At 37.3% G+C, this 13,685-nt stretch overlaps 2 protein-coding genes across 2 annotated transcripts; both read right to left on the reverse strand.

The window, feature by feature from the left end:
• Window positions 1–339: 339 nt before the first annotated feature.
• On the reverse strand, window positions 340–5,507 carry LOC108376237 (uncharacterized; the record flags this gene model as incomplete). The annotated part of the gene is made up of 7 exons (XM_017632429.1): window positions 5,414–5,507; window positions 3,672–3,847; window positions 3,008–3,376; window positions 2,801–2,937; window positions 971–1,577; window positions 625–905; window positions 340–563 (listed from the first exon to the last, which is right to left on the reverse strand). Coding segments are annotated over exons 1-7 (1,885 nt in total), but the record flags the coding sequence as incomplete, so codon positions are not given.
• A 3,394-nt stretch (window positions 5,508–8,901) lies between these two features.
• LOC108376238 (uncharacterized) lies at window positions 8,902–11,904 on the reverse strand (the record flags this gene model as incomplete). The annotated part of the gene is made up of 6 exons (XM_017632430.1): window positions 8,902–9,160; window positions 9,253–9,530; window positions 9,589–10,198; window positions 11,054–11,190; window positions 11,263–11,628; window positions 11,732–11,904. Coding segments are annotated over 6 exons (1,823 nt in total), but the record flags the coding sequence as incomplete, so codon positions are not given.
• Between the last annotated feature and the right edge of the window lie 1,781 nt (window positions 11,905–13,685).

Consider the following 13,685-nt stretch of genomic DNA (forward strand, 5'->3'; position numbering starts at 1 on the left):
AAGAAAAAAATATTTCAGCTTACTTAAAACTGTAAAACTCCTAAACTTACACCCCCACCCTCTCGAAAAATATTTTGCCAAAAATGCCATCTATCAGTACCACTAATGCTTGCAGTTTAGGTGGAATAGAAGGAAAAAAAATGTACTTTGATCCCTTCACGTGAAATCGCTCATGTGTGCATTAAAAATAAAGTCATGTTTTACTTTAATATTGTAATTAAATATCTGTTTAGAGTATTTCTTAATAAACTATCGATTTACATAAACCAGCTTTTCTACCTTCGTCTTCCAATTGCATTTACTGTATAAATCCTTCTGCCAGACTACTCCTCCAAATACCAATCGTATTATCACGCTGATGATCCAACAAATATTTAATACCTAACTCCAATAATAATAGCACTAAACATAGTGCAAATGAGAAAATTAGCATTAGAAATAGTGGAGCCGTGTACTCCATGCCAACAGCGAAGAGAAAATTGCCTGGCACGCAATTTAGTTTTTCCTTAACCCAATAGCGACGATGTTTGCGCCAAACGCCTGTCTCCATCATGCGAGATGCCCTAAAGGAAAAGAGAAATACGAAGTTTTATAAATTCACCACACTCAAAATTAAAATCATACCTCAAGCGTGTTAATTCCTTATAGGTTGAATTTTTGTGGAGCTGAGTAAACAAACCGCGATCTGGACGTAGCAAAACCTCGTTTAAATCACAAATCTCATGCGGTAAGAAACTCCGTTCCAAAAATGGGTAACTTGTCGAAGTTTCAAGTACGTAAACAAAGCCGGGATCGTCGCGCACGCGTAAAATACCTTCTTCCACAGGAATCCAAACCTTATCGGGATGAGGCTTGGACGCAATTTTACGATAGACAAAACGACGTACTTCGGGCAATTGAGAGGCCTGGTAATTAAGGAAAAAAAATTGTTATTAACGAGACTAACTCAGTGCGTAAGAACTCTACGAACATTCAAGTACACAAAAGTAAAGGGCAATGGATCCAGTCCAACCTCCAAGGAACTATCAGCTAACTGACCGAGCGTCTTGATATCAGACTTTACCGGCGTACCGAGCAGCGTTGAAAGCAAAGTTGATGTATAATAATTATACATAATAAACGTTGCAAAATAGAGTGAAAAATAGGCCAATCGCCCACCCAACGAAAACGGCACAATATTGCTACCCTGATAACAGGCCGAACCGAAAGCCAGTAGGGTGGTCGCCAGTAGTGAAGGTTCATAAGGCATACGTTGACGGAAATTGCGTGACTCCAAAGCAAAGGTACGCCAAAGAAAAATCGCCAGTAAACCCAGTATGATGCTGAAAACAACCCATACCGAGGTGTCGAAAGGTTGTAGAAAGGCTTCACCTCTAATGCTGGTACTGCGTGGTGTGCGAAAGAGACAAAGTTGTCGATAAGCACCTGTTACGGCCATAAGCGAGAGATGCTTCTGACGCGGCTTAGTGCTGAGGAAAGGTGAGGATACAAAGTCGGCGTCCTTGGTGATCATGTCACCGATTATGCCACCATGCGTTTCATTCATGCTCCAGCGGTCGCGAAAGGTGTGCTCCATGCTGTTGTAAATGAGAGAGGGAGAGAAAATGGGTAAATGGCAGGAGAAAAGATAAAAGAAGGCGAACTTTGCTGCAGTGAAAACAGTGGAAATATGTATTTAATTAGAATATATTATTTACTTAAATATGCACAAGTTCTAGTTTTGTATGGGAGAAAAACTGTCATCGTAGAAAGCGGGGCACCCTTTCAGGTTTTTCCTCTGGTATTAGTAACACCTATACGAACTTTAAATTTTCTACTGTAACCAATTCAGGGCGCTCGATGATCTTAAAATGCGCTACTAATTCACTTTGGAACTGACAAAAGTATTGGCGCTTTTTTATAAACAGCTACTGTAGCAATGAAAACTGAAGCTTGTTATATTTTTCCAGCAAATTTAAATTGGAAATACTCTTAGGTTACTTTACCAATTGTTTTGTTAATTTGTGTAGAAAATACTTCAAGAGCAAAATATGAAAATTTCATGAGCGTCCTCTACATTTATACTTAGAGACGTAAAGTTTAGTGTCAGCTCCTATTTCGACAAAAGGAAACATTTTGGAAGGTGCTGCGAAGCCTTTGTCGGAAAACAATTTTGTGAACCAGCTTATTGTACAAAAATGGAAACCCTACTACGGCATTTTGTATTTATTTAAATTTTTCACAAGCCAATTCGCTTTTGTTGCCATCATTAATTTGTTATCATATTTTTATTTTTTAAAGGTGGCAACCCTGCATTTTATTTAAGTTTTCACTTATATTAATTTTGCCATATTTTTTTTTAACTCATCAATTAAATTTTTAGTTTTGTTTGCACATATATATGTATGCACATATGTAGGTGGCAACTCTGTTTAAAAGTATGTACTTTTAAAACAAAGTGTTTTAAATTAATTTCCTTAAATATCCATAGTGAAATGTCTCACATCATTCAAATTAAATTTTTTTTTTAACTTTTATATGTGTGTATATGGCAACCCTATTGATGTTTTTTTTAATTTAACTGTTTGAAACAAATTTAAACTTCTTTGATGCCATACCAAAATATTACGCTTCTATTACACATTTTATTCACTGAAATTTTATTAAAATAGGTGGCATCGCTATTTCAATTTATTTTTGAATTAAAGTTTTTATTCGATATCAATATCATAAAAATATGTCACTCCACTTTGGTTGACTTTACCTTTTAAAAAGTTCGCAACTCTTATAAATTACTTTGTCTACCTTAAACTTTACTTACTTGCAACCGAAGAGATCCTTGAAGATCAACAACACTCTGAAGCCAAAACGCGAGATTGCATCGATTTCCGTATTATTTTCTGAGTTTAGAAACTCTAAGAGTAGATGCGGTGGTAAACTGAGTGGCCTTTTAGTGACCTGAAAAAATACCAAATATCCAGTATTTACTTACTACCTAACTCTTCTCCTCTCTTCTCAGCCCACTTACCACAGTCGACACCCGCATTGTTACATCGTGCAACCGAAGTCGATTGCTATATTTCGATCGCAAATGCAAATCTGAAAGATAACGCCGTACATGGCAATCCTGCAAATTGCATTGAATCTCGCGATCAACAGTCACATTCAGTTTACCACCTAAGGCGTAGCCATTATTATAGACATCATAAGTTATATAGCACGTTGTATTCGTATCAGTATTGGCGTCCATAAGAGCTGGCTTCAGTATGACATAAGTGAGCTCTGCATCTACAGAGAGGCTGGCATTCACAAAGAGGCGTTTGAAGTTGTGCATATCAGCTGTACGATCGTAGAGCAACCAGTTATAGTGCTGATTATAGAGACTCCAGCGGCTAAGCTAAAGAGCGTAAAAAAAGAAACATTTATCTTGAGTAGGCCGAGAAAAAACTTTCAGCCCTCAGGCGTAGATGTCAAACGTGCTTAAACCTATAATGGGAATCAAGGATGGGGCGAAAAGGCGTATAAACCAACAGATCAGTCAAGGAGGTGCAGTAATCCAGTTGTATAATCTGTGTCCTCTCCATGGTGAACGGGTATCGAGGAGAATACTAAGCGTCCAAAAGTTGCTTATTTTGACGTTCAAATTTCTTATCATGAATTACTTTGGGATTTGTTTGGGATCTGAAACTTACTGTGTTCAGTACGTCCTCCGATTTATTACAGTTCATATCTAAGTAGGCTCCCAAAATGGATCGGCTATGCAGCAAATAGCGATGTTCAAAATCACCAAATAAATCCATTGATTCGATATTTACAAAGCGCGTATACCACATTCTCTCGTTAGTCATATGCATAAAATGTTGCTGGGCTGAAAAAGTTATTTGCAAAAAAAAATCAATATCAAAATTCCGATTTCTTTTATATATATAAGAACTCCACGAGCATTTCAAAGTCTAAGCGGCAGAAGTTATGGCTACTATTTTTTGGATCACCACATCTCCTCGACAGAATTACATCCCAGCCAGCCAAATGCGGGGTGCTCCAAATATGGAGTGCAACGGGAATCCCACAGCAGCTCCGCGAAGGAGCGTTTTCGGGGCGCTCCAGAGTGTTTCGACTACATACATACATATATGGAGGCAGGTGGAAAGAATAGTTAACCTCCTCCGATTTCGCTGAAACTTTTGCTAATTTGACTTAGGAATGAGGAACTATGAAATTTGGTAAAGATGGAATAACTGCCCCGCCCTCCACTTATATGGGCGGAAAAATTAAATTTCATCCGATTTCGATGAAATTTTTGTTGTACTCTCTCTTTTATTGTAAAACCCCAAATATAAAATATGGGAAGGATTGGATCACTATAACGTCAAAAACTCGCAAAAATTGTGGTCCCAGTCATAAATTTGCTGGAATTTTGAGTTATTCTTATTTCCTGCATTCCACTCACAGAAAGCAAAGATTATATTTTAAAATTACATAGGCGTAAATACTCTCTTTTCTGCAAATGATATGAAATTTTGTATTTATGACTTTTATTTTCCCTTTTTTATCAAATGTCACCATGACTATTTCCATCTGCTTCCATATAAATAGTCGAAACAGTACACTGCAATTATGGAATGAACTGAAGTCGTAGTGATTTTTGTATATTTTTTTCGTGGTACCTGCATATGTATTCCGTAATATTGTCAATGCCATAGACCGAAAAAAATTTTAATTAAATATAATTTAATTGAAAAAATAAGTGTGCTCTTAAAAGCGATCGAAAGGTCGCAAAAAAATAATCCAATATTCCTGAAAAATCTCTCTTATGTAACGTCCATATTAAAAATTTCTAAAAAGAAGGCAACCTTCTTAAAGAATATCTTCGTAAAAAAAATTGTTCTTAAACCCCTTTATTTGGACAACCGCTTTACTACAATATTTTATTTAACTTATTAATTTATTTTTGTAACCTTTGAAAAAGGTGGCAACTTAAAGAATACCCTTTATGCTATTCCAAACCTATCTGTGTGCCAAATTTCATTTAAACCCGTTTAGCCGTTTAAGCGTAAAAGAGCAACAAACATACTCACAAACTCAACCACTCACAAACTTTCACATTTATAATATCAGTAGTATAAATAAAACTAGGACATTTTAAGAAACCGTAAAGCCGCCTTTTCGGGTCATTATCGGAGTGCGAAAGCATTATCAAAATACGCCGCCTTGGTAATCTTCGGATGATTAACTAAAAGAGTCATTTTCAAAAAATTAAAGACGAATAGAGGTGTCCGCACGAAGTATTTGCAGATAAGCTGAGTAAGGTTTCTGGGACTCCGAAAGCGTTTACCACAGTTCCTAACATTTCAATATTCAGACATTTTTCATGGCATTCCTCAAGTCTTTCAAAGGTCTATCTATCTATGTATAAGTGCTTAATTTTACTCACTTTGCAAACTCCAACAATTGAAAAATACAATTGCATTAATATTTGCATTCCAGAAATGATGCAAAATAAAATTCAATAACAATTGATTCATTGTTGTAATAAAAATCCACTGGTAAAACTTTGATTTATTTTAAAACTATGTCTTAGGGCAAGTGTATTTATATTAGCATGAAAGCACGAAAAGGCTTATATATATATGTATATATGTACTCCTTTAGCTTATTCCTCAAGGTTAAATGTAATGAGTGTACTTACGCAAATAAAACGCATAATCACTCAATTAATGACAATTAAATGGGCTTTAAAGTCATCGCAAATGGCAATGTTTACATTACGTTATTTACTCTGACAGTGATTGATATCTTTATTACGCGTTGTACATCATAGTTATTTTATTATATTTATTTAGCAAAAAAAAAATTAGACATTTTTAAACCACAATGAACTAGTTAACTTTGAGGGAGTACTGACTCTCGTTATTTTGATTTTTTTCATCAGGCCGTTTCTTATGATGTGCTTTTGTTCATCTTAGCTTGCTTGGTTTTTTCGAAGTCTACCATTTAGATTAAGTTAGGTCGAAAACGCCTCACACCAATAATCAACACTTGGCTCATCAGTACACACGGCTGCTTTGGACCTGTGCAAAATCCTTATAGCGAGCAGTGCGGACCATCCTCGAATACGCTGAGCGCGCGTTTTTCAAGCATGGAACGGTATTTGCCATTTGTCAGACGAAGTAATAAAATAACTTCGACGCAACCTAAATTAGCTATGTATGTATGTATAGAACGTTTGCTTGTGAAGTTATGGCATTAAGGGGCGAGCCTCTAAAAATCGAACAAGTTGCATTTATTTGCTATATGCTGACTACACTACACTTAGGTACGAACTTCTTAGTAGGACAATAAATATGGCTGGGTTGGTTTAACACCAGAACAAAATAAACAGTAGATGTCATCATGTGGACAGCAACGGAGGTAGAGCTTATTGCTCAAACCGCCTCCCGACGAAATACTTGACGGTGGTAAAGGGTAGGAGGTTTAGGGCCGGTTTCTCCATCTCTGGTTAACACTAACTCCCCGGTTAAACATTGTTATCGACGTTCTAACTCCATGCATATAACAGGGAGTCGATAAGGTCGGTAACGATGTTTACTGGGGGATTAGTGTTAACCGGAGATAGAGAAACCGGCCCTTAGTGGATTAAAGTCTCACACTAACCTTTTTGGGGTTGAGGCTTGCGATGCTTCCTCCTCTGAAATATAAAGGTCGAAGAGCAACGACCAGATAGCTCAGCTAATTCCTGCCTAGCCGGAAGCAGTGTTAAAAAAATACATATATACGGAGATAGATATGACTTAAAGAAATTAGAAAATTGATGACCGAAAATTTTTGTTACACTAGTTCCACTAAAAAATAAAATATTTCCAGCAATTAGAAAAGCAATGTCGAAATGTTTCTTGCTGCCAAAGAATATCGGCTAACCTTAACGTTTATTTATGTCATCAGTTTATTGTCAAGTCTGTTGCTTATTTATTTATACCTACCTTAAACATTCCTTTCATGTTGCAATAGAGCGTTTAACAATCACCAGAATGAAAAACTTGTATTTATACGGCAGGCCATGGCGTATACGCAATTCGAGGAAATTTTCTTGTCGGTCAGCCTATTAACATTTCAAAAATACGTTGACAGCTTGACTTTTAACTAGTTAAAATAAAACAATATATACAGGGTGTCAAGTAAAGAACTCGTAAATTAAGTACTATATCTATGAATGTATTTTCGATTCCAATACTATATCTTTTGAACTGCAGACGATCGCTAACTTTGTTGAGAAGCATTATTATAATTGTTTTTATTTTTATTATAATTGATTCTACACCGCGATACTGTAAATAGACTAGCCCATCCGTGGGCTTTTTGTTTCATATTTCGAATGGATTAAGTGCTATACCAAGTATGCGAGTGTGCGGCTAGCGAGAGCAAAACATTCACAGAGAATATGGTCTGACGTTTCTTCATCCAGCTCGTAGAAACGACAGACGCTTTTGCCTGAAATATTCATTTTACTGAGGTATTAATGCATGGAGCAATGTAACGTGAAGTATCCACTGAGAGTTCGAAGGTCCTTAGGGCCTAAAATTATAAGCTCTTTTGGAGTTTCCTGTTATGGGCAGATAAAGCGCTTAGCTTGTCTTCACGCTGCACATTCACTCTAGCCAAGTGGAATTTTTGGCCCACGCACTTGTTTATGACTTCACTTGTGGGTGCTTTGGTGGCACCATAAAAGTATTCAGGGCCATGGAATACTATAGCGGTCCGCCTGTTAATTATCATCATGGCCCTTATGCCTCATACTGTGTCCTTGGCTCCAAGAGCTTTTAGGATTTTCAAGTAGTCGCTTACCAGTTTTGATGTTATTATGACGGACTTAAGCGCTACCAAAGCAGCCTTACTGACCAACATAATGCATAAGTTTCTAGAATGTAAGTATACCTATTCTTTTACATGAATCTCTGCTTGGAAAATGCTAAATATAGACATATGCAAAAGGTTCTATTTTTATGTAAACGTGCCTCCATCTGGAGCTTATGAAGATAGTAAATACAACTTAATCTAACCCGGTGTGTATATGTCACTCGTTGAGGAAGGTTTAATGTCCCGAAAAGACGCTATCTCTCCAAGGCTCCAGGCCTCATATGAGGCCGCTCAAAACCATATCTTAAAACTTACTTGAAGGGGTCTCTGACGTTGATATATGATCTGTAGGTGGTTTCTGTCATTGACAGTGAATCAATGATATATGTCTAGCTGACTAGAACTACATAGATTTTTCGTAATAACTTAAAATTCGACGAAAGTGAGAGCTTGACTGTAGGCAATAAAATCTTGGAGACTAGCCTGCGGGCAGCTGGAACAAAATCAGTCTTTTCACAGGGGCTGTTCTCCATACTCTATGTCTGATAGAGCTACATAGTTTTCTTGCGGTGGTTCAAACGCTGCCTAATATCAACCAAGAACTTTGCTAACAGCTTTGACTGGTTCTTTGACGCTGCCATTAGTTGAAAAAAACGCGAGAAATCAAAGTAGCTGGGTATAATCACCGCCTTTGAATGCTCAGCTTTGTCCATGGTTTCCAAGGTATAGGAGTCCCGATGAGACAAAAAAAAGTTCTTGTCCAACTACTGTTTTAGAGGAAGCACTAAGCGCTATAAGTCTAAAACGCGTGCTGTGGTCCACGCACATTTTTGAAATCCTCTATTAAGCGTCTGCGCCTATTGAGGATATGATTCAACTGCAGATAAAAATAACATTTGCAGATTATTTAATGTATTTACTTTGCAATCACTACAAAGAGCAAACTACAGAGTGTAAGTAAAACTATATTATAGTGCGATGATAATTTGTTTTTAAACGTTTTGCAGATTATTTTATAATTTGGGAAAATTCTGAAAAAAATTTGAGTGCCCATTTTTCAATTCCAGTTTACTCATTATGCCAATTATCACCAAAGATAATATTCTCCAATCTCAGTTTGCGATCTACCCAATATTTCTTATGCACAATTTCCAATAACAATATGAAGAGTACCAAAAAGTAAGTACACAACAACAGCATAAAGAGTGGTGCCATATATTCCATACCAACTTCAACTATGAAATTGCTATCGAAACACTCCAGTGACGATTGAACCCAATAGCGGTGCAACTTTAAGGAAACGCCAGTCTCCAAGATGCGAAAAATTCTGAAGAAGTAGAAGAAGAAGAATTTTTATTTGAGTAAAAATTTGGTATTGAGTTGAAAGCTTTAATTACTTCACAAACTTAAATCATTTACCTTTGTTTGGTCAACTCCTTGAAGCTTGAGTTCTTATGTACCGCACTAAACAAACTTTTCTCCGGACGAAATAGTATCTCATTCAAGTCACAGATTTCATATGGCTTGTAGTAGCGTTTGACTAGCAAATAGCCAGTTGAGGCCTCAAACCCGAAAACAAAACCAGGTTGATCGCGTACGCGCAGTATTCCGTCCTTCAAGGGCATCCAAATGGCCTGCGGATTGGGTGCGGAGTCGATTTTGCGTTTGAAGCGCCGTACTTCTGGTAGCGGAGAATTCTAAAGGGATAAACCAAAATAGTTTTAGAACTTATTCATAACCATCTCTATCCCTTACATTCAAATAGGTTAGCGTGAATGGCAAAGGGTCGAGTCCCACTTCTAGTGGACTATCTGCCAGCTGGCCCATTGTTTTGATATCAGACTTCACCGGCGAGCCAAGCAACGACGAAACAACAATGGACGTATAATAGTTGTACATTAGAAAAGTTAGTAGATACAATGTTAAGAAAACTATGCGTCCACCAATGGAACCGGGCACCATCTCGCTACCCTGTGCGCAGGCCGAGCCAAAGGATATGAGGAATGTAGCCAAAATCGAGGGCATATAGTCGACATAACGCTGGTGCATGCGTTTCCGTTCCAGTCGGAAAATGCTCCAAAGTACAACAGCTGTCAAAAGCAGTAACAAACCGAAGAGTAGCCAGACGGTGGTGTTGAAGGGTTTCAAGAACACATCGCCCTGTATACCGGAGTTGCGGGGCGTACGAAAGAGGCAGATCGAACGAAATGATGAGGTCTCCGCGATAATGGTAAAGAACTCCATGCGAGGTGGTGTGGGAATGAATGGTGTGGAAATAAGATCGGCACTCTGTACAGCCAAAGCGCCGATTAGACCGCCATGTGTTTCATTGATTGTCCAGCGATTGGTGAAAGTGTGATTCGACCTGGAGAGTGTAGTACAGGTTAAGAATAAATAATAGAGACGAGAAGACTAATCAAAAAAATACCTAAAAGAAAAAAAATATTTAAATACTATTCTTTTTATACCCATACTTTCACACATATCGCTACCTAAAGGCGAAATGGTGCCAAGTCCAATTTCTTTCAAAACTTAGTTTTTGATGCAGAGCGACAGATAATGCGAAACTACATCGATTTTTCGCGTCTCCTGAACAATTTCAAAAAAACGGAGTTGGCACCTTTTCACGATAAGTAGCTTATCTTATCAATTTAATTGAGCTAAATTTTTCAAACAAGTGGCAACACGCCTCCAAAATAGTTTCGACAGCAACCATTTTTTAAACCCCTGTAATCTGACACCCACATTGTAACATTTCATTCTTTTTATCAATCTAATTGAATTGAATTTTTCAAAGAGGTGGCAACCCTCCTTAAAAATATTTGCGGCAGCAAACTCTCCTAAACCTTTTTATTTTGATACCCATATAGTAATATTTAATTTATCTTATCCATTAAATAAAATTAATAAATTTTTAAAAAGGTGGCAACTCCCCACAAATGTATTTTCGCTGGTAAGCCTTTTTAAACTTCTTTCTTTTGACACGTGTATTAAAATATTTACTTTATGTTATCAATTTATTTAAACTGAAAGTTTCAAATAGGTGGCTCTTTAATTTTTTTCCTACCATCCGGGTATTATAGCAAACAAATAAAAAAAAATCGGTCAAAGCATCCGAACAAGCCACGATCCATTTTTAATACACATATCTATAGTATATATACTATATATATATTCATATATGTATTTAGAATAGATAAAATAATTAAAATAAAATTACTTGCAACCCAAGAAGTCTACTAAAATGGATAACACCTGGTAACCAAAGCGTGGTATAGCATCTTTACTGGTGTCATTGACGGAACGTAGAAAAGTGAATATTTCCTCGGGTGTAGCGGTTAAAGGCACTTTGGTGACCTTAAAAGATTAAAACATTTAACTTCTTCACAAACATTCGTCAACTCCCCTTTCATCTCTGACCACACGCACCACAACAGCCAAACGCAAAGTGATGTCATGCAGCTGATTCCTATTACCGTATTTGCTGCGTAAGTGTAGCTTGGAAAGATATCTATTTACTTCACAGCCCTTCTCAGTGCAATAAAGCTCACGATCCAATGTCATATTCAATTTACCGCCATAATAGTAGCCATTATTGTAGACATCGTACAGTGTAAAAGCGCTAAAACTGGAGCTATTCGAGGCACTTTCTATGCTATTCAAGTTGGCATAGGTTAATTCGGCATCAACAGCGAGATTTATGTGCGTAAAGAGCGCCCGAAAGTATGTTACATTGGCCAGGTCATCATAGATTAACCAGAAGAAATGATCGTTGAAGAGTCGCTCTCTGCTAGCCTGTGTACAGGAGTATCGAAAAAAAAGAATTCAAGCCAATATTACCAGTTTATATCTATATATTTCTTAAAATTATATAATATTCACTTAATTCAGTACGCACAATATCCAAGAGCGCTTCACTGCTCTCGCAATTTAGATCCATGAAAATTCCCATTGTCGGCTTCTTACCCCATAAACGATATTGTATGCCTTGCATGGCTTGAGAATTGTTGATATTAATAGCCTCGATGTAAAATGCATTATCAGTTGCCATTTTATAGAAAACCATTTGAGCTGCAAGTAAATATGGAGAAAATTAGCAATAAAATTTAAAACGGATTAGTCACTAACAAAAGCTCCAAACAAAAGCTCGAAATTATACTAGACAATGTTCAAGGCGGACGGACTTCAACTTCTTTACTAAATAGACCGAAAGCTCGTCTTAGGCCATATTCGTTCTTAAAAACGTATCACACATAGGACCGATTTCTTAAAGGTGGCAGAAGTAAACTTTCTTGTTTGCCAACTGATAAGTCAAACAGAACTTTAGGAAGATAAGTATTTCAATGCGGCAGTATACATTTACAGTCCAATCATACACTCCGAAACATAAAATTCTTGTAAAATCTAGCTAAATAAAAAGGAGACCTAGAGAACCTGTAACTGAATGATTCCAAAAACTTCCTTGTCTGAGTCATATCTCGACATCTCTCTGTAGAAGCAGTAAATTTTTAGGGGTGTGTCTGGGTAGTGGTCTCGGACTTTTGTCTATACCACTATTCGTTCGTTCCACTGAACTGATACTTCCATCGCATAAATCGCCCGAACTTCATCGTACACCGCATGCCTCCTTTTCCATATCCACAAGAGATCTGTAGACTTCAGCATCGACTTGACGGCTAGAGCCTGTATATTTTCAAGGATATGAAATTCATCACTGACACTATTAGCATTTGCCGGAAGCTTTCAGGCTAACAGAGGCCCCTACACTGGTGCACAGAGGCAAATTCTGCCTTCGTTAATATAAATAAATTCAAGCGTGCCAGGGAAGGACAGTCTAAGGATGAGGCTATAAAAATTATCAAAAATATTTCGGCGACCACAGCGAAGCTAAAACGAGAGTAAGGGCAATTATGCCGCGACAAAGTCACAAAAAGTCCAAAACTGCTCTTATGGAGCTGGCAAAAACCACTTTTAGCTCGGTGATAAGTAGTGTAAGGCTGGGTTTTGTTCCGGTTAACTCTGTCTGCAAACCATTACCAGCGAGGCCAGTGGCATTGCTACAGGAGACCATAAAATAAATCGCAATTGAGAGCTCAGAAGCCGACGTATAACCGGAGTTGTAAATGTGCGTCCCCCAAGCCGGTTGGCCTCTTGCTTGAACTTTAAAACGGGGACGTGGCTAAACACAAATTCCCAAAGTATTAAGACCAAGTGTGATCCAAACCACCGCCGTCATAGCTGAGTGGTTAGAGATGCGTACTTCCACTTGGTCGGGGAAAGATTCGATTGCTAGTGAGAGGAACATGCAAAAAAGTTGTTTTCAGTAGCGGTTGCCTCTCGGCAGGCAATGCCAAACCAGCGAGTGTACGTCTGCCATGAAAAAGCATCTCATTAAAACACCATTTGCCATATCGATGAAGATGAAGATCATTCACTGTTGTTGCTTTACAATTTCACTTACTTTCCATATCCCAGCAGTTGAAAGATACCAACACCTTCATATTAATTTGTAAAAAATAATATATAATAAAATTTAAGAGTGTTAGATCCATAGTTATTTCCTTTAAATTTAAATAAAAATTCACCAGAAATTAAACTTAGAATATTTCCACAATTATTTCGGCATGTCTTTTTATATCAAAAAATGCTTTGTTTTAGCTATAACATTTCTTCTTACAGTATAATTATCGTGTTGAGCTATCATTGACTAATGAACTGTCATAATCATCATATGAATTTTTGAATAAGCAGACATTTGTTGACAACATAATTACGATTTGAAAGAGGTTAGTGAGTGCAGGTTTAATCATGATACAAAAAAGAAGGTAGTTCCATTTAATGACATTCGTTGT

The sequence above is a fragment of the Rhagoletis zephyria genome, unplaced genomic scaffold (assembly GCF_001687245.7).
Source record: "Rhagoletis zephyria isolate East Lansing unplaced genomic scaffold, Rhagoletis_zephyria_1.1 Rzeph_scaffold_10096, whole genome shotgun sequence".
NCBI classification, from domain to species: domain Eukaryota; kingdom Metazoa; phylum Arthropoda; class Insecta; order Diptera; family Tephritidae; genus Rhagoletis; species Rhagoletis zephyria.